Source organism: Tursiops truncatus, chromosome 17 (genome assembly GCF_011762595.2).
Source record: "Tursiops truncatus isolate mTurTru1 chromosome 17, mTurTru1.mat.Y, whole genome shotgun sequence".
Taxonomy (NCBI): domain Eukaryota; kingdom Metazoa; phylum Chordata; class Mammalia; order Artiodactyla; family Delphinidae; genus Tursiops; species Tursiops truncatus.
The window spans coordinates 78,013,126-78,029,799 of NC_047050.1; the positions used below are offsets into that span (position 1 = coordinate 78,013,126).

General features: G+C 64.7%; 1 protein-coding gene and 1 long non-coding RNA gene across 11 annotated transcripts; one reads left to right on the forward strand and one right to left on the reverse strand.

Moving 5' to 3' along the window:
• The first annotated feature begins 95 nt into the window (after positions 1-95).
• On the forward strand, positions 96-1,134 carry LOC117308617 (uncharacterized). The gene is made up of 2 exons (XR_004522705.2): positions 96-212; positions 926-1,134. It is a non-coding gene; the product is annotated as an uncharacterized lncRNA (long non-coding RNA).
• TONSL (tonsoku like, DNA repair protein) lies at positions 384-13,230 on the reverse strand. Of its 10 annotated transcripts, none has more exons than XM_033842628.2 (26): positions 13,091-13,230; positions 12,895-12,990; positions 12,588-12,730; positions 11,964-12,147; positions 11,458-11,587; positions 11,053-11,224; positions 10,850-10,964; positions 10,161-10,306; positions 9,915-10,061; positions 9,619-9,744; positions 9,297-9,495; positions 8,274-8,350; positions 8,087-8,176; positions 7,738-7,810; positions 7,475-7,638; positions 7,262-7,400; positions 6,416-7,143; positions 6,224-6,300; positions 5,660-5,813; positions 5,500-5,578; positions 4,799-5,100; positions 4,471-4,675; positions 3,572-3,747; positions 3,260-3,333; positions 2,719-2,852; positions 384-1,488 (listed from the first exon to the last, which is right to left on the reverse strand). In XM_033842628.2, the coding sequence occupies exons 1-26, from the start codon at positions 13,113-13,115 to the stop codon at positions 1,295-1,297; spliced, it is 4,149 nt and encodes a 1,382-aa protein (XP_033698519.1). In that variant the 5' UTR covers positions 13,116-13,230; the 3' UTR covers positions 384-1,294. The 10 variants fall into 10 exon arrangements, with proteins under 10 accessions (XP_033698519.1, XP_033698520.1, XP_033698518.1 ...); XM_033842629.2 differs by having other exon boundaries at positions 7,262-7,385; positions 9,915-10,067; XM_033842627.2 differs by having other exon boundaries at positions 9,915-10,067.
• Positions 13,231-16,674: the final 3,444 nt, after the last annotated feature.

The window sequence follows — 16,674 nt, forward strand, 5'->3', positions numbered from 1 at the left end:
GACGCCTGCGCTTGCGCGCGGGCCCAATGTATGCGCCTGCGCACACTTTCTCAGCGCCGGAACCTGATGTCTGCGCCTGCGCGCGGGGTTGGGCCACCTCGGCTTCTGGCTACTTCCCCCCAACCCCGCGCTGAGGCCGGGCCAGGCCAGGCCGGGCCGGGGGTAACGCTCTGCGGGTCTGATCCAGCCATGCCTGATAGGAACCGGAAGAGGTAACGAAGGGAGGTTTTGCCTTCACCTGTAGGACCTCTAAGTGGCCGGATCTGCCCTTGAAACTGTGCCCCACAGGGTTAATAGAAATTGGTAACAAATCCTTGAGCTTGTCTTTACAGCTTCTTAAAAACTCCTCCATAAACAACAAGGACCTACTGTACAGCACAGGGAACTATATCGGGTATCTTTTAATAACCTATAATGGAAAAGAATCTGAAAAACAATACATATATACAAAACTGAGCTAAACTGAATTGCCTTGCTGTACACCTGAAACTAACACAACATTGCAAATTAAGTGTACTTCAATAAAAAAAAACCTTCCGCTTGTAACCTGCCTTCACTGGTCAAGCTCACCTTAATTGTCGATACAAAAACGTGCACGTCCTGCAGAATAAGATGTTTGCTCTGAGTTGTTTTCCAGGAACTTGGAGTCACCTGTGTCCAGTCTGAGCTCAAGCCAGTTAAGACTGGTTGGGACCACCAACCCTAAAACTGGGCCTGCACAGGTGTCCAGTGAATGACCTTTTGACATCGGAGGGCCCAAACCCCCACCCTCAGATCATGTCCATTTTTTAACATGGTCCCATGAAGAAGCAGGTAATTCAGACACACCTCTGCAGAACACAGATTACGTCGCCTTTTTCCTACCTCCAATCTCCTCTCCCCACGCTTAAGATCACCCTGCCTTCTTTTCTTTTTGGCCACGCAGCTTGTAGCATCTAGTTCACCGAACATGGAACCAGGCCCGGGCCGTCGGCAGTGAAAGTGTTGGAGTGCTCATCACTGGGCTGCCAGGAATTCCCCCAACCTGCTTCTTTGTCCCGTAAATATCCCACGCCCCTACTTTGGGGAAGCCAATCTGAGATCTGTCCTCCCGTCCCCTCACTTGGCTGCCTATGAATAAACCCTTTCTCTGCTGGTGTGGCTCACTGCTCATTGGGCAGGGAGGCCTCATTCCAGAGCGCTCTGACAGCAAGGTGAACCCCTCCGAAGGCCACAGCAGGGAGGGAGGCGGCAGCAGCGGCTTCCTTTATTAGAGGCTTGGGCGTGTGGGGAGGGCGGGGCACGGCTCAGCCAGTCAGAGGTGCCTGAAGAAGAGCTTGGGTCCCCGATCCAGGGTGCATGCTTTGGGGCCCAGCTGGCTGGGCAGCAGCTGGTGCAGGGCATCCCGGTCCTCAGCAGAGAGACGTCTGCTGCACAGCTGCAGCTCCTGCAGCTGCACTGTTAAGTTGTCCCAGAGGCGCAGGCCCAGGGGGCCCTGGACAGCACAGCCTGCAGAGGGGAAGCAGGAGTAGGCCTCAGGCTATGGCCGGGGGCCCGCGGGAACCAGTGGTGTTCGTAGAGGGGGCCCTGTGGGGCTTTCCTCTTTACCAGTGTGGCCCTCGGGAGGAAACACACTTCCTCTGAGGCCCCAAGGGCTGCAGCGAGGGGCATGAGCAAAGGCCAGCAGAGGCCCGATAATTCTCTAGGAAGGAGTGTGCTCTCCCAGGCCTAGTGTGCCCAGGACTGTGGACTCCCTTCCCAGCCAGTGGTCAGGCACAAGGGAGGTTGGCTAAAGTAAACACCGCATTCACGTCTGTGCCTCTGCCATTGTCTGACGATGCCTGGGTCTCTCCCTCCATAAAACTGACCCAATGGGCTACCTGTGAGTCTCAAGACACTGAGCTACAAGGCTCAATCCTCAGAGACACCAGAGAATACCCAGCAGGCTCACGACCCAGGGAGTTTGGTGAGAGGGTGCAGGTGCCCAGAAGCCAGGTGTGTGGGGAGCAGCCCCTCAGCTGAGCGCAGGTCTCCTACCAGCCCACCTTCAGGGGGGGCCTTCCTGGAGGAGCCAGCCTGGCCCTGTGGGCCCGTGGGTGAGGAGCAGGAAGAACCCAGGGATCCCCTGTGTGTAGACCCACTCCCAGCCCTTGTTCTCCTAGACGGCAAAGCCTGGTCTGCCCTGCCCTGGGCCCCAGCAAGATGTGCCAGGCCGCTGGGTGGCCAGTTCACCAAACGCACCTCCCTGGGGTCCTTCTCAAGACAGCTCTGGTAGGGTCCTGCACCAGGGCGTGGCCAGAGAAACCAGCTAAGTCAGGCCACAGGCCTGGACGGTAGGGTCAGGGCAGCCTTGGCCAGGAAGCGGGAGGGTCCCTCAGAGGCAGGTATTGCCACCCTAGCCCGACGTCCCTCTCTCGGTGACAACAGGAACGAGGAAGTCCCTGTGGCACTGGGTCCCCCGGCCATGGTCTCGAGGGTCAGGCTGACCGGGCCAGAGGCAGAGACCCACGGTCCTCCCGCCCTACGGTTTGAGGAGCGAGGCTCACACCTGCTTCCAGTCACACTGGTCACCGTCCTCCACTGTGGCGACCCCAAGGGGCCCAGCGCACCCTTGCGGTCTGGCTGGTGGCAGTGACGGCCCCTTCAGAGGAGGCACCTGGGCCTAAGGCAGGTCCTCGAGGAGGGAGCTGTGTCACCAGTTCCAGTGTGGCAGGTGTAGCCACCATACCCAGAGCTCACCTGACAGGCCGAGGAAGCTGAGGCCTTGGGGCCGCCCTTGGAGGGCAGACAGGAGCTCCTCCAGGCCGGCACAGCTGATCTTGGGGTTGGCAGACAGGTCCAGCGAGACCAGCGAGGGGCAGAGAGGCAGACATCTGAGACAGGGAAGAAGCCTGGGGGTCAGCTTCCATCACGAGGGGAAGCTGCCCCAGGTGACCCCAAGGCTCGGGGAGCTGCAGGCCAGGACCACAGGCTTTGCCCCCAGCCTGGCACGGGTGTCTCACACTCCTGCGAGCCAGCTGAGGCTGGAGGGCCACAGAAGCCGTGGCCTGTGCCTGGGCTGCTGGACAAAAGGTGACAGGAGGGGACACACCAGAGAGAAAGAGTCTCGAGAGCCGTGGGAGCATGAAGAGAGACACGAGGGCCAGCCAGGAGGCAGGCTAGTGGCTGGCGGCCAGGCCTCGGGGCATGCTGGGGCAAGGAGCCCCAGCTTCCCCGGGCTCCTGGGCCCTGAGATCAGAACCCCTGCAGGATGGTGGTGGCACGAGCTGGCTGGCATTACCTGCTCAGATCTCTCACGGCCTCGTCGCCCAGGTGGTTTGCCGACAGACCCAGGTGCTCCAGGGCGCAGCCTTCCTAGACAGCGGAGGCCCAAGGGGAGCCGGCCTGAGTGGGGCACCTGCCCTCCCTGCCTCCCTGGATCCCAGTTGTCCTTCCTGCTGGCCAGGAATTCACAGCCTGAGGCAGGCAGGTCTACAGAAACCCTTCCCCGCCTCTGTTTTGTCCAAACGTGCAAAGCCTCTTCCCAGCACCACCCGCCAATCCTGGGTGGCCCAAGGTGCCTCTGGCTTAGTGTCCCTCCTTGACCGCATACCTTGGTCAGGTAGCTGACCACGGGCTCCGTGAGGCCTGGGTCGCTCTTGCTGGCGGCCACAGAGCTCAGCTCCAGGCGTAGGAGGGTGCGGGCTGGCAGGCTCTGCAGGGCCTGGGCCAGGGCGGAGGCACCCAGGCCGTTGTAGGACAGGGACAGTGTCTTCAGGCACTTGGCGCCTATATCAAGGGCCAGAACCTCTGTCAGCCCCGTGTGCCGCCGCCCCCAGCCCTGCCGCACAGTCCTGGGCCCGGAACCCTCGTGACCCTCGGGAAGCCGTCCTCGTCCCTGAGGTTTGGTGTGCAGGGAAACTGGGGTGGCTCTGGCCCAGTGTCTCCCAGTGGGGAGGGGGCAGAACTGGACTCCTGAGCCCAGCTTCTTCCCACCATTTCGGGGTCCTCTACCTGCCCCTACTCACAACAGGATGGCCCCAGGTGACCTGAGACAGGCCCTAGGCTGGGACATCCACATGTGGTGGGGTGGGTCGGGGAGTACTCCGTCTGCCACCCCAGTCCTAGACCCCTCCTCCCCTGCCGCTGTGCTCATAGCTCTGTGGAAAGCCCCCTAGAGGACCCCAGTTTCCAGCTTCTCAGGGCTGGGATGGCGGGTCTCTGCAGCCCCAGTGGGCTTGTGGTGGAATCGTCTCTGGCAAACGGGATGCTCAGACCTGGTGAGAGCTGTGGGGCTGGGCTCTGGCCTGCAGCGTAGCTGGGACTGGGGCTGTGTCCTGAGGGGGCCGCCCAGGCCAGGCGAGCACCCAACGTCCCTCTGAGCCCAGACAGGTCCAGCACCTGCACGTCTACCTACGTGCTCCCGAAAGCTGGGCTCGTGCCCTAGGAGTCCTTGTGCTGGAGGCTCTCTGAGCCCTTGGGGCCAGGGAGTGGACGTGCCTGGCAGCTCACCTTGGAAGGCGCTGCGCAGGGCCGCCTGGTGGTTCAGGAAGAAGCTGCGGCCAAAGCCACAGGCCTGGAGGTGCAGGGTGCTGAGCAAGGGGCAGGCCCGTAGGATGGAGGCCAGGGCCTGGCCACAGCCATCCCCGAGGGGGTTCATGCTTAAGTCCAGTTCTTCCAAGTTCTGTGGAGACATGGGTTCCCCAGAGGATCTGGTCTGGGCCACCCGGAGCTGGGTATTGGCCAGCACTCTCAACGGCACCTTCCCACCCAGGGATGGGCTAGATGTGGACGTTCAGATGCTGCCCTGGTACCGGTCCGCCGTTCCCCACGCCTCTACCTGCAAGGCGGGCTGCCCCTGGAGACCCACAGCAAGCTGGCGCAGCCCTTCAGCGCCCAGGTGATTGGAGGAGAGGTCGAGGAGGGTCAGGCCGGGCACGGTGTCCAGGGCAGCCAGCAGCTCGGCGACACATCCATCCCCCAGCCGGTTCCCGGCGAGGCGGAGCTCCCGGAGTGCCGAGTGCAGCTTCAGGGCCCGCAGCAGCGGGGTGAGCTGGGCCTGGCGCAGCGCCAGGGAGCAGGCACTGAACGCGGGGCCTGAGCCCTGCTGCTCCATCGCCTGCAGCACGTGCTGGTGCGCCCCTGGAGGGGGGACGTGGCGTCACCAGGGCCAGAGCCTGCCTGTCCTGCCCTGTGCATCACGAGAGGCAAACCAGGCGGCCCCTCCTCACTCACGAGCCCTGGGGCTGCCACCAGAGGCCTGTGGACCCCATGGCCCAGGAGCCACGCCGCACAGCCGGTGGGTGGCGCTCATCTACCTCCAGACGGGGCCAGTCTCCCCCACCCCACCCCACTACCTACACACAGGGCTGCTAGGTAGGGAAGGAAAAGCCAAGAACAGGTGGGCTGGGAAGGAACCCAGGTGGGCACCTGGGGTCCTGGGAGTTGAGGCCCGCGGACCGGGGAGTGGCACGGGCAGGAGGAGCCCACACACCCAGCCCTCTGCCCAGGCCACCGCCGCAGGGCCCCCTGGGCCCTTACCTTGCTCCAGGCTCTGGCAGGCCCGGCGGTAGCGGTCCGTCAGCGGGGGAAGGTCCCACGAAGTCACCTCAGCCAACACCTGGAAAGCACCAGCGGTGTGCAGCCCCCGGCACCCAGTATTGGCGAACACCCCGAACTCAGGGCCTGGCCTGCCACTCACCTCCTCATTGCTCTGCAGCACGTCGGAGATGGGGTCCTGTGGGGCCAGCAGGGCCCCCTCTTTTTGTAGGGAGAGCCGAGGCAGCAGCCCAGAGGCCTGGTAGTAACGCTGGGCGGCCTGCTCAGCCAGCCAGGCCACGGAGTGGGTCTCCCTGCTGTGGGGACAGAGGTCGAGCTGAGTCCTGGACCTGGCCAGGTTCCCGCACACGTTGAGGAGTGGCCCCCGGGGTCCTGCCATCCCAGCTTGGCATCCACAGCTCCCTCGTCTGGCTCCTTCCTCTCCCCCTGCCCCTATGTGTGACATGCCAGTGCCCCGTGCACACATGCAGCACCTCCGGGCTGTTTCTAGGGACGCAGGGCCTCCCCGAGCCTGTGTCTGCCATCACCTCCCCCAGCTGCCAGCCCCCCCGAGGTGGGGTATAAAACCAGATGGATTCGCATCGCACATTCCACGCCATCTGCAGCCATGAAGGCCCTCTGCTGCCCCTGGGCACCATTCCCTGGCCCAGAACCCGCAGTGGCGCACAGGGGGCCAGGGGTTGGGAGAAAACAGGTGACACCTTACCTCTGTGGAACGGGGATGAGGAAAAGATTATGCTGAACACGAACTCGAACTCGGATGGGAGGGAGCAGGGCCTGACCCTAGCAGGTGTGGGCGGGGAAAGACAGCCTGAGTCAGGGAAGACGGAGCCCCCTGCCCACCACCCCCAACCGCCCCAGCCTGGGAGGCAGCTCTGCTCCAGGCCTGCACACCCACCAAGGGCTGGCCTGCTGCAGGGCTTCCCCCAATGGGCTCCAAGGCCCTGGGGACATCAGGGCTCCGCGGGGGCTCTGCGGCTGAGCTGCAGGCTCCATCTGCTCTGACCCGTGCACTCCAACTCTTGAGACGGGACAGCCGGCTCTTCCGGGCCCGGGCCCGAGGCCTGATGGCGCTCGCCTCGCTGCCTGACCCCGAGGCACTGTGTCTGCTGCCATCCGCACTGCTATGGGGGCGGGGCGGGTAGCTGCCCCCATGACCATGGGCCAGCGGCAAGTCCTCTTCTAGCCAGTCCCCGGCCAAGCACTCCTCCTCAGGGAGGAGTGCTGCCCGGGGGCTGGGGGCCTCGCCGGGGCCTCGAGGGGGGCTGGGGCGCAGGTGGTATCTCTGGGCACTGCCCACACTGCGGATGGCCGCCCGGTAGGCTGCCCAGCCGGCACTCGCAGTGGCTGCCTCTCCGTCACTGGCGGGGCTGGGCATCCGGGGCCTCTTCTGGGGTGGCCGGGGCGGACCTGGGTTTTCCTCCCCATCCGAGCTGCCACCGCTGGCCAGCTTGTGCCTGCTCCTCCGAGGCCTGGCCGCGGCTGGCACCGCCAGCCCCTGGGAGACCCTGGCCCTGGCCTGACAGGCTTCTGGGGGTCCTGGGCTGGGACTTGAGGGAGGAGAAGTCTCAGGGTCAAAAACATGGTTACTTGGGACGGTCGGGGGAGCCAGGGAGCTGTGGGGAGCTGCAGAGAGATTGAACCTATTGTGAGGCAGTGCCTGGCACCATCCCCGCCACCCAGGGCCCGGGGACCCTCAGGCTACGGAGCGAGGTCCTTAGGAGCAGAGGAGGTCCCCGCTTGCCTTGGCCCGAAGAGGCCGCCTGGAGCAGCGTCTCCATGGCAGCAGCCTTCTCTCGCGTCTCGCCATCCAGATCCTTGCAGTACAGCTTCACCCACTGCTGCAGCGTCTCCAGCGGGCTGCGGCCCTGTGGGGTACCCAGCTAAGCAGGGCTGGCAGTGGCAGTACCGCCAACCACGTGCGGCCCACGCCTGCCTGGCCTGCGTCTGTGCTCACCTTCCTGGTTCGAAGAGTGACCGATGCTCCTCGCTCGATGAGCAGCTGGGCCACCTCAAAGTGGCCACAGTTGAGAGCATCGTGCAGGGGAGTGATACCCTCACAGCCTTGGCCACCCGGGTCATCCACCGCGGCCCCGTGGTCCAGCAGGAAACGGACGATGTCTGTGGACGGGGGGTATGAGCCAGCTCCCAGGCCCTTCCTTGGGAGGGACCCTTTCCCTCTCCCTATCGTATGCTAGCACCCCGCAGCCCCACACTCACCCAGATGCCCGTAGTTGCAGGCCTCGTGCAAGGGTGTCCAACCACAGTAGTCCCGAGGGTTCAGGGGGTGGCCCTGTGACAAAGAATGGGAAGGAGCCTGGCCCCGAGTAGCCCCCAGCCTGGCCTTGCCCTGGGGCTCTGGAGCCTGAGGAGGGCCCCCGGGGCCCACCCCCGAGCCTGGCCCTGGCCCAGGTCACACCAGAGTGAGGGAGACACTGGCCACAACAAGTACAGAGTCCCCAGTGCCGGCTCCGGCCCCTGTACCCTGCCCTGGCCCCTGGGGAGACAGTACCCCAGCGAGAGCCCCTGCTATGGCCGCAGGGTGACTGGGGTGGGGCAGCGGGCCCACCTGCCTCACGAGGTCCTGGACACGGCCCAGCTGGCCCTCGATGCAGGCTCGGTGCAGCAGGGTCTCCCCGACGTCGTTGCGCCGGTTCCACTGTGGGCACAGTCGCCCCGTGGGGGCGTAGGCGTGAGGGGATGGGGCGGCACTGGTGGGCACGGGAGGGCGACACGCGCTCAGCCGCTGTGCTCACCTTGCTCACCCTCCGCCGGCCCAGGCAGCCCTGAAGCTCCTCCTCCTCCAACCGCTGGGACCCGTCAACTTCATCCTCTGGAACAGAGCCAGGCCCACCAGCCCAGGTGAGCCTAGCCCCTGCCCCGGCTCCGCTGCGCCCAGGAGCCTGCTCTGTGGGGCAGCCTCCCCCACCCCAGACCTCCGCTGTCTCCTTCCTGGGAAGCATCCTTGTCGGGCCACGTCAGGCCCAGGGTGAAGACAGCTCGCCCCTGGGGCCCAGGCGTCCTCCACCTGCACGACTCCCGGTGCCTCTGCCTTCTCCCGCCTGCTCTCAGCCCGACACCACCACCACCCCACCCCCGCCCCGGCTCCCTCCTGCGCCTCCTTCCCTTCTCCTCCGGGGGTAACTGCCTATGCCTATCGGAAAGTCGGAGAGTCGCCTGAAGTTCTCCTTTCCGGGTCCTCTCTCCCCGCCCCTCCTGTGGACCCTCCCCCACACCTGCATACGAGCCACGCCCAGCTCAGCACCCCGCTAAGGCAAGGCTGAAACTTCCCGGGGGTTTTGGAGGCCCCTCGAGTTCAAAACTGAAGCCACTCCTTCTGGCCTCAGGGACCGTGCAGCCGGGAGCCAGCTGACTGCTGAAGCCCACCCACTGGCCCGCTGCCTGAGCCGGCTTCCGCCACAGCCCACCCTCACAGCCGCCCCTCGGAGCTGAGCACGCTGGCCTCAGGGGAACCGCGCAGGCCCTCGAGGGTCTCGGGACCGCCTGTGGTGCGTTTCCCCAGGTCTGCCCCGAGCCACCTCCCCTGCAGACGCCCGCCAGCCTCCCGGCACCGGCCCCTCCAAGAACGTCCCCCGGCTGTGCCCGGCTCCCTGCAACCCCCCCACCTCCACCCTCTTCCACCTGCCTCACCTGCGCCAGTTACCCACCCGGCGCTGGGCTGTTCCCTCCCATCCTGAGGCTGTGAGCAGGACCCACCGGCCCGGCCCCGGCGTCAGGGAGGGAACACCGGGGCTGCCAGCATGGCATCCGAGCCTCACCGCTCTCTGAGAGCTCCACCTCGATGGCCTCCAGGGCGGCGGCATCCCCCTCGTCCCCCTCGTCGTCCTCGTCGTCCTCATCCCCCTCATCCTCCTCGTCTTCAGCCGCTCTCAGCTCCTGCAGCCTGGCTTCAGTGCCAAGGGCCTCCTGAGGCTGCAGCCTCAGCTGCACCGCGTGGAGGTGCCGTAAGACCTGCCTCTGAGGAGCGGGGGACACCCAGCTCAGGGCCAGAGCAGAGATGGGGGCGGGGGACAGGGGGACGGGCGGGCCGCGGGGAAGCTGTACGTGGGGATCCCAGCACGGGTGGGCGGGCTCCCACACCTGCAGCCGCGGCTGCTGGGCTTGCTGCGCACAGCTGAGAGCCTTCTGGAAGCACGGCGCCAGCACCTCGTAAGCATCCCCGGCATCCTCGCGGGACAGCGCGATGTTCAACCAGGTCTTGGCCTCCTAGAGGAGGAGGCGTGAACTCGGTGGCGGCCGCCCCCGCACCCAGCTGGCCCCGGCTCCCCATGGCTGCCCACACGAGACAGGAGGACGACAGCCCTCCCGTGCCCATCCCCAAGGGCAGCAATCCTGGGACAGAGCCCCGGGCAGGGCAGGGCGCCGTGACCCCTCACCTCCAGGGCGCTGCCGTCCCGCAGCCTCAGCTCCTCTTCATAGTGGCGCACGGCCTGGCGGTGGTCCTTCATGTCCCCCAGGGTGGCAGCCAGGGACACGTGGATGACGGCCAGCTCAGGCCCCGGCCTGTTTAGCAGCTCCGCAAACTGCAGCTGGGAAGGCGGCAACAGTGAGGCCAGGGCTGCGCCACACCCCGCAGCCCACAGCCCCGGTGCCCTCATCCCCGCCCCAGCCCGGGCACGCACCTGCTTCTGGTAGGCCGCGGCAGCCTTGGGGAAGTCGCCCGCCTTGGAGAACAGGTCACCCAGCTGCTCACAGATGCCCATGGCGCCCCGCGGGTCACTCTCCTCAGACTCCTCCAGCTGCTGCTGCAGGCGGACCACCGCGAGCACTGCCAGAAAGAGCCTGGTGCGGGGGCGGCACAGCCTGGGGCCTGGCCCTGTGCCCTTAGGCAGCCAGCCACCTGCCCGAGCCTCCGCTCACCCACCGGTAAGGGGGGTGGTAGGAGGAACTACCTCGTGGGGTCGCAGCAAGAATAGAAGAACCAACTAACGACGAGTCAGGGCAGGGGCTGGTCCGCAGCATGGGGTGGGGGCCTGCTGACCGCCACTTACCAGTCCTGCTAGGCCACACGCACCGTCCACGCTCCCACCCCATTAGGCGGGGCGGCTTTTCTCTAGTTTGCCAACGAAGCTGGCTTGTGCATAGACACTAGTCTCCTGACCACCCGGGGTGCCCCTCTGACACTCTGTGCTGAACGTAGCTCAGAGAAAAATGAGGCCCCTCCCAACAAGAAGCGGAGGGAGACGGGTGCCCTACTGGCGCTGCCACCTCCCGAAGGACACACGCCCAGGCCTCCTCTGCTGAAGGACGGGAGCCCTCCCTACTCCTTCTCAGGGGGTTCAGCACCCCCCCGATCCCCTCCTAGGCTCACCATACTTGAGAGTCCGGCAGACCACTGCCTTCTGCAAAGGCTTCTGGGAACCAAGCCGATAGGCCTTCTTCAAGGCTCTCTTGGCGGCCAAAAAATCCCCTAGGTCTTGGAGGACCTGGAGGGCAAGGGAAGGTGAGGCCCGCAGGCTCCTGCAGGCCCAGGCCCACCCGGGAGCAGAGCCCGGAGCCACCAAGAACCAGCACCTCCGAGAGGAGCAGGCAGCACTCGCTCTCCATGGAGCCCTGCTTCAGGGTGCGTGCGCACTTCCGCGCCCCCTCCAGGCAGCGCATGGCCTGAGAGTGCTGCCCCCGCCGCCAGTGGATGGCGCCGAGGTTGTAGCGGGCGCGAAACAGGTCTTCGTACAGGTGGTTCTGCCTGGGGGTGGGACAGGATCTCAGTGCCCGGGGCACTGTCGCTTAGGGACGGCACAGCAAGCACCCACCGATGCCACTTAGGTTTCCGGCCCCCACAAAGCCAAGGCTGCCCCTCTGCTAACAGGAAACTGACTGGGCAGAGGGGTGAGGTCAGCCCGGCTGCCCTCTCGGGAGGACCCTGGGAGCAGCCCAGGCCCCAGCCACTCCCTCCTGGGGCCGAGCGGGGGGCCTTACTCGGCAAGGAAGATGCTCTTCGTGAAGTAGGCGTGGCATAGCGCCGCCTGCTGCAGGCTGTCACAGGTGAGGCCCACGTTGAGGTAAAGTCGGGTCCTCATCTCACTCAGCTCTCTCTTGGCCAGTGAGCCTGGAAGACGCCCCTCCAGACACTCAGTGCCTTACCCCCACTTGGGGTCTCCAGCCCTGGGCCCTGGCCAACCTCTCCTGGATCCCTCCTCCAGCCTCTCACTGTAGGTGCCAGGGGTTCTGCTGCAGGTAGAGCAGAGCGAAAAAGAGCAAAGGCAGCCGGACCCGAGGTCGTGAGGAGCACAGGCTCTGCGGGGCAGGGGGCGGGGGGGGGGGGAGGGCTGCTGCTTCTGAGAACCAATCTCAATCTCACAAAAGGAGGGTCCAGACAGGGGGACCCACCACACGGGCAGGGCGGGCAACGGGGCTGTAGCCTCTTCTCCCTGCAGAGCTCAGGAGGCAGAAGGTGGGGAGGGCCAGTCTCCAAAGGCAATTACCCTGCAGCTTCTCATCTACGATAGCCAGGCTTTTCTCGAAGGCATCCTGTGCCTGTAGCAAGTCATCCTGTGACTGGTGGTGGTCAAAGATGTCCAAGTGGGTGCGGCCAATGGTGGCCCAGGCCCTCTGCTGCTCAACATGGTTGGACAGGGAACATGCGAGCTCCAGGTAGCGGTGCTGGTGCTGCAGCACAGAAGAATGGTCGCTGTGAGCCAACCCCACGTCAAGCAAACCCCACGTGTCCCCCAAGCCCCCACAGAGCAGGCCAAAACTAGGCTGCAACACCCCGTTTTCTCTATGCTAAGGGCTGACTGCGGGGACCGTAGCACCACACTCAGACCAGCCAAAGTCACTGGGGGAGACACTGACCGGAAGTTAGCTGGGCTGTGGCAGCCCCAGAAGCCGGGGCCAGGTCAGCTCTGTGTGGACAGAGGGCCTGTGGCACACCCACCCGAGGACTAGGCTACCTGAGCCCAGCGCAGCGTGTCCCCCTCTCCCCTCCAGCCAGAGGCCTGGACAGCAGAGACTGGGCCTCCCTTCTCAGAAACGGACCCCCAGGATATGAGAGCCCAGGAGAGCTGGGTGTGGCCAGCGTGGAGGTCCACGTCGCGGCCTCCGCCCACCTGCAGGGCAGCCGAGTAGTCCTCCATCTCCGCCAGCCGCTCTCCGATCTTGCGGTGGGCCACGGCGCAGCCCAGGGGGTCGTCGGCCGACTCCAGGAGCTGCAGCTCCTGCTGGTGCTCTCGCAGGGCCTCCGCGTAGCACCCTGGGCGGGCGGGACAGGCTTCAGTCTGGCCGGGCAGAGGGCCAGGGGCCGCGAGGGCCAGTGGGGCAGCGGCCGGCGGCACTCAGGAAGGCCCCCCCGCCCCCCACACACACACCCCGTCCTCCCGGATCCTCGCTCCCAGGCCCGGACTCCACCCCACGCACCATGGCTAGCCAGGAGCTCCCCCAGCTGGTGGCAGACGGCTGCCTCCTCCCGCAGCTGCCCGCTCCTCTGGGCCTTAGCCTTGGCCTTGCTTAACTCTGCAGAAAGAAGAACGAGGCCTGGGTGCTAAGCTTCTCCGCCCGGCAGGGCCAGGCCCGCCCCCGGCCCCCGCGTTCCGGCGCTAGTCCCTGGACTCACGGCGAAGCTCGCGGTCCAAGCTCATACTCCGGCCGCCGTGCCGAGGGTTCCGGACTTCCCGCGCTCTAGCGTCGCCACATTAGCCCCACCCCCAGGCCCAGCGCGCAGGCCCACTCCTGACGCGGAGTGTCCCGGGAAGTGTAGTTCAACCGCCCGATGCATCCTGGTAGTTGTAGTAGGGCTGGCGCAGGGGCGGGAAGAGCGGCGGGCGTCTCCATGGACTCCTGGGTCTTCCTCTAGAGCTGAGCGCCCCCCCGCCCCGCCCTGCCCCGCCCCGCCCCGCCCCGCCCCGCATCCCGTATCCCGCATCCGCCCTTGGGATGGGGTCTCCTGGGCTCCCGCCGCGTGCTGCCGCATCCCGCACACAAGCAAACCTACCCACCCACGCTACTTGACCTGAGGAACGGCCTGCCCTCGCGTGGGAGGAGAGGAAGTCCTCGGAGACCACGGGCACTTGAGCACTCAGATTTGGGGCACGATCAGAGGAGGCGCCCCGCAGAGCCTGCGGATCAGCCTTGAACGCTCCACAGTCGTCACACGTGGGGACTCCGACCCCCAGTGCTACCGACGGGAGGGGGGCTGTGTGTTTCAAAAAGAATCGAGCGCGGTCCTGCTTCCTCAGTGTGTACGCCAGTTTTGTATTCCTGGAAAACTCAGCGTGCGCTCGTTAAAACTGCAAAACCGTCTTGTGCTGAGAGGTAAAGGGAGCAGGATCCGGGCTCGGAGCGCTGTGACCAACCTCTCAACTGCATTAGATCGGGGGTGTGGGGAGCCTGGGGACCTCTAAATATCCGTCCTTTCCCCCCACCCCTGCCTCGAAAACCTGCCGGGCCTCGGGGCTCGCAGTCCCCACCCTGCCGCGCGGCCCTGGGCCCTAGGTGCCAGGGCTCGCGCCCCAAAGTCCCCAGAGGAGGCCCGGAAGGAGTGGGAGATGGGCACTTTTATTTCCTGTGGAAATGGAAACAGACCCAGTGGGGTACCCGGGAGGGAGCCATGTGGAAGGTGGCTGGTCCCCAGGTCCAGGGGAGGCTGCAGGCGTGAGGGTGAGCTTGAAGAGCAGCAGGACGGCCTCCTCTTTGAAGGGTGTGGTGCTCCCTCCCCCTCCCTCCACCGTGGGGTCCCAGGAGACAGGACCGGAGGCTTGAAACCAAGGTGCTGCTTGGCAGGCAGGCTGGTGAGGTGCAAGGGGCACAGTGAGAGGCAGGGTGGGCATGGGGGAGCCGAGCCATGGAAACAGAGACTGTCTCAGCAGAACGGGTGAGACGGCACCTCCCCCGAGAGCCTTTCCCACTCCAGCACCAACATTCCCAGGACAGCCCAGGTCCTGGGGCCTGATCTCCCTTCAGAGAGGACCCAGCTTCTCTAGCCTTGGCCTCCCCACTGATCAGACAGGAATGTGCATATGAGGATGCCAGCAAGGGCTGAAGGCCTGGGGTGGGGAGGCCGCAGGCTCCGGGCCAGCAGCTGACCCCTGGCTGGGAGGCTATCAGAGCCCAGGGAAGCCCATCCACGAGGCTGTCTTCTTGTAAGGAAATACAAACGAAACTTGGTTTGGACCTTTTTAAAAACTGTAGTCACATACAGAAATATCCAAAGAGAACACAGACCACAAAAGCAACATAATGTTAAGTCGTTTCCGACAGCGGTAAAAACACCTCTTCACTCCTCTCTTTAAAAAATTATTTTTATTATTTTTGTAAATGTCTCACTTTGGGCGTACTGAGAGATGTAGTGCTTAAAGGGAAGTGTGGGGGTGAGAGAAGGGAAGGGGGGCTGGCTCGACCTGTGCCCTCAGGCCTCCCCCAACCCTCACCAGCTCAGGATGCCAAGGTGGACCGGGATCCTGGAAACAGACTGCTGGTGTCTTCTCCTTTCTTAAGACAGGACTGGGACATCCTCCAGTAAACCAGTGACTCCCAGTGAGATGACACAAGGAGGTTTATGGCGCCAGCCTCCAGCGATGGCCAAGAGCGCACTGCAAAGTCCCAGAAGTGCCTGGCTCCACCTGGCTGTGAGGCTCAGCTGCCCAGACGACTGTCACAGGGCGGGGCCGTATTGGTGGGTTAGCAGTCTCCTTGGGCCCCCCCAAACCCACCCACACCCCTACAGGGAGGGCCTTGCCTGGGTGCCAACCCACTCCCATGCACTCACTTGGGCATTTGGAACTCGAGGGCCATGTGCCCCCAGCTGTGTGTTCCAGCAGCTGGAACTCTGATCCTGGTGCCACAGAGCCCAGCCCCTCTGGTACCCACCCACCCCCACAACAGGTCTGCTAGCCCAGCCCTGGCTTTGCCCTTCTCCTGCCTGGCCCTCTGTGGCAGCCACACACCTTCACCTGCCCCACCCAGGAGAGCTGCCGGGGGCCCACCCCTCTGCTTCCTCAGTCTCACACAAGCACCCAGGCACACACGGACCAGGCAAACCCACCCCTGCCCTGGCCCCGCTCACAATATGGTCACTTTGGAATCGACAGAGAGAGGGTGTCCATCCCCAAGAGACCCAACAGGGTGACAGGGAGCCATCCATGCACAGGAGACCTGGCCCGTGTTGACGTGAATGTCATCCTCTGCGCCCACAGGCAGGCAGGGGCAGCCCCTGAGGGCAGTGGGACAACACCAGGGTGTGCCTGGGTCAGATGCCCACAAGGATGGGCTGGGGCTGGGGTGGGGTCTTTCTTTGTGGAGGGCAAGCCAGGCTGAGTCGGCCTTGTAGGATGGGACCCCCGCCAGCCCCATGCGCTGGGTGGGGAAGAGGGGACCTGCCAGCCTGGGAGGGCTGCTTCGTCCACTAGGAACTGGCTGAGGCTCGAGCTGTACCCCATAGCTCCTTCACTCCCCTCCTCAGCTCCTCACCTCGAGGGCCAGGAGAGAAAGGAGCCCCCAGAGACAGGCCAGGGCGGCCCTGCCCACTGAGCCTGCAGGGCCTGGGCAATAGGGGGCCAGGCCAGCAGGGGCTGCTCTGAGCACGGGGTGGGCCTGGCTGGGGGCGAAGCAAACAGTTCTTTGGTATTGAAGCAACGAGAAACTATTGCAGAAGAGCCTTGTCTCCTAAGCAGGGGCCCGAGCTCTCCCTTTCCCAGTAGGCCCCAGGGTCCCAGGATCCCCAGGCAGGGCTCCTTCCCCCTGTGAGGCCTGCACTTGGGCCTGCTCACCGCAGCTCTGGGGCAGGACTGCAGGACCTCGGGGGGCCCACCTCCCTCGGGTGAGAAACCACACTGCCCAGCGCTGACTTCCATGCAGAGCCCTGGATGCAGGGCCAGCAGCTGGTCCCTGAGAGCAGCATGGGGGCAGCTGGACCACTCAGACCCTCACACAGCCAGGATTGCTCACCGCCGGCAGACCCCAGAACTCTCCTCACAGCCTAGGGACACTGAGTCCTTAAGGCTGAAGACAGAAGATAGATTCTCTCTTGCTAAATTTGCATAACTTGTACAAGAGCCTTGGCAAGGGTTTAATTTGTTCCCTGGGAAGAGACAGAAAATCACCCTGCATTCCGAAAAGTCGCTGAGCCCTGGCGGCCAAGTCCTGCCTCCCTGGAGCAGCTGGGGGTGGGATGTGCTGGGCTAGAGAGAGCCCCGGCCCCGC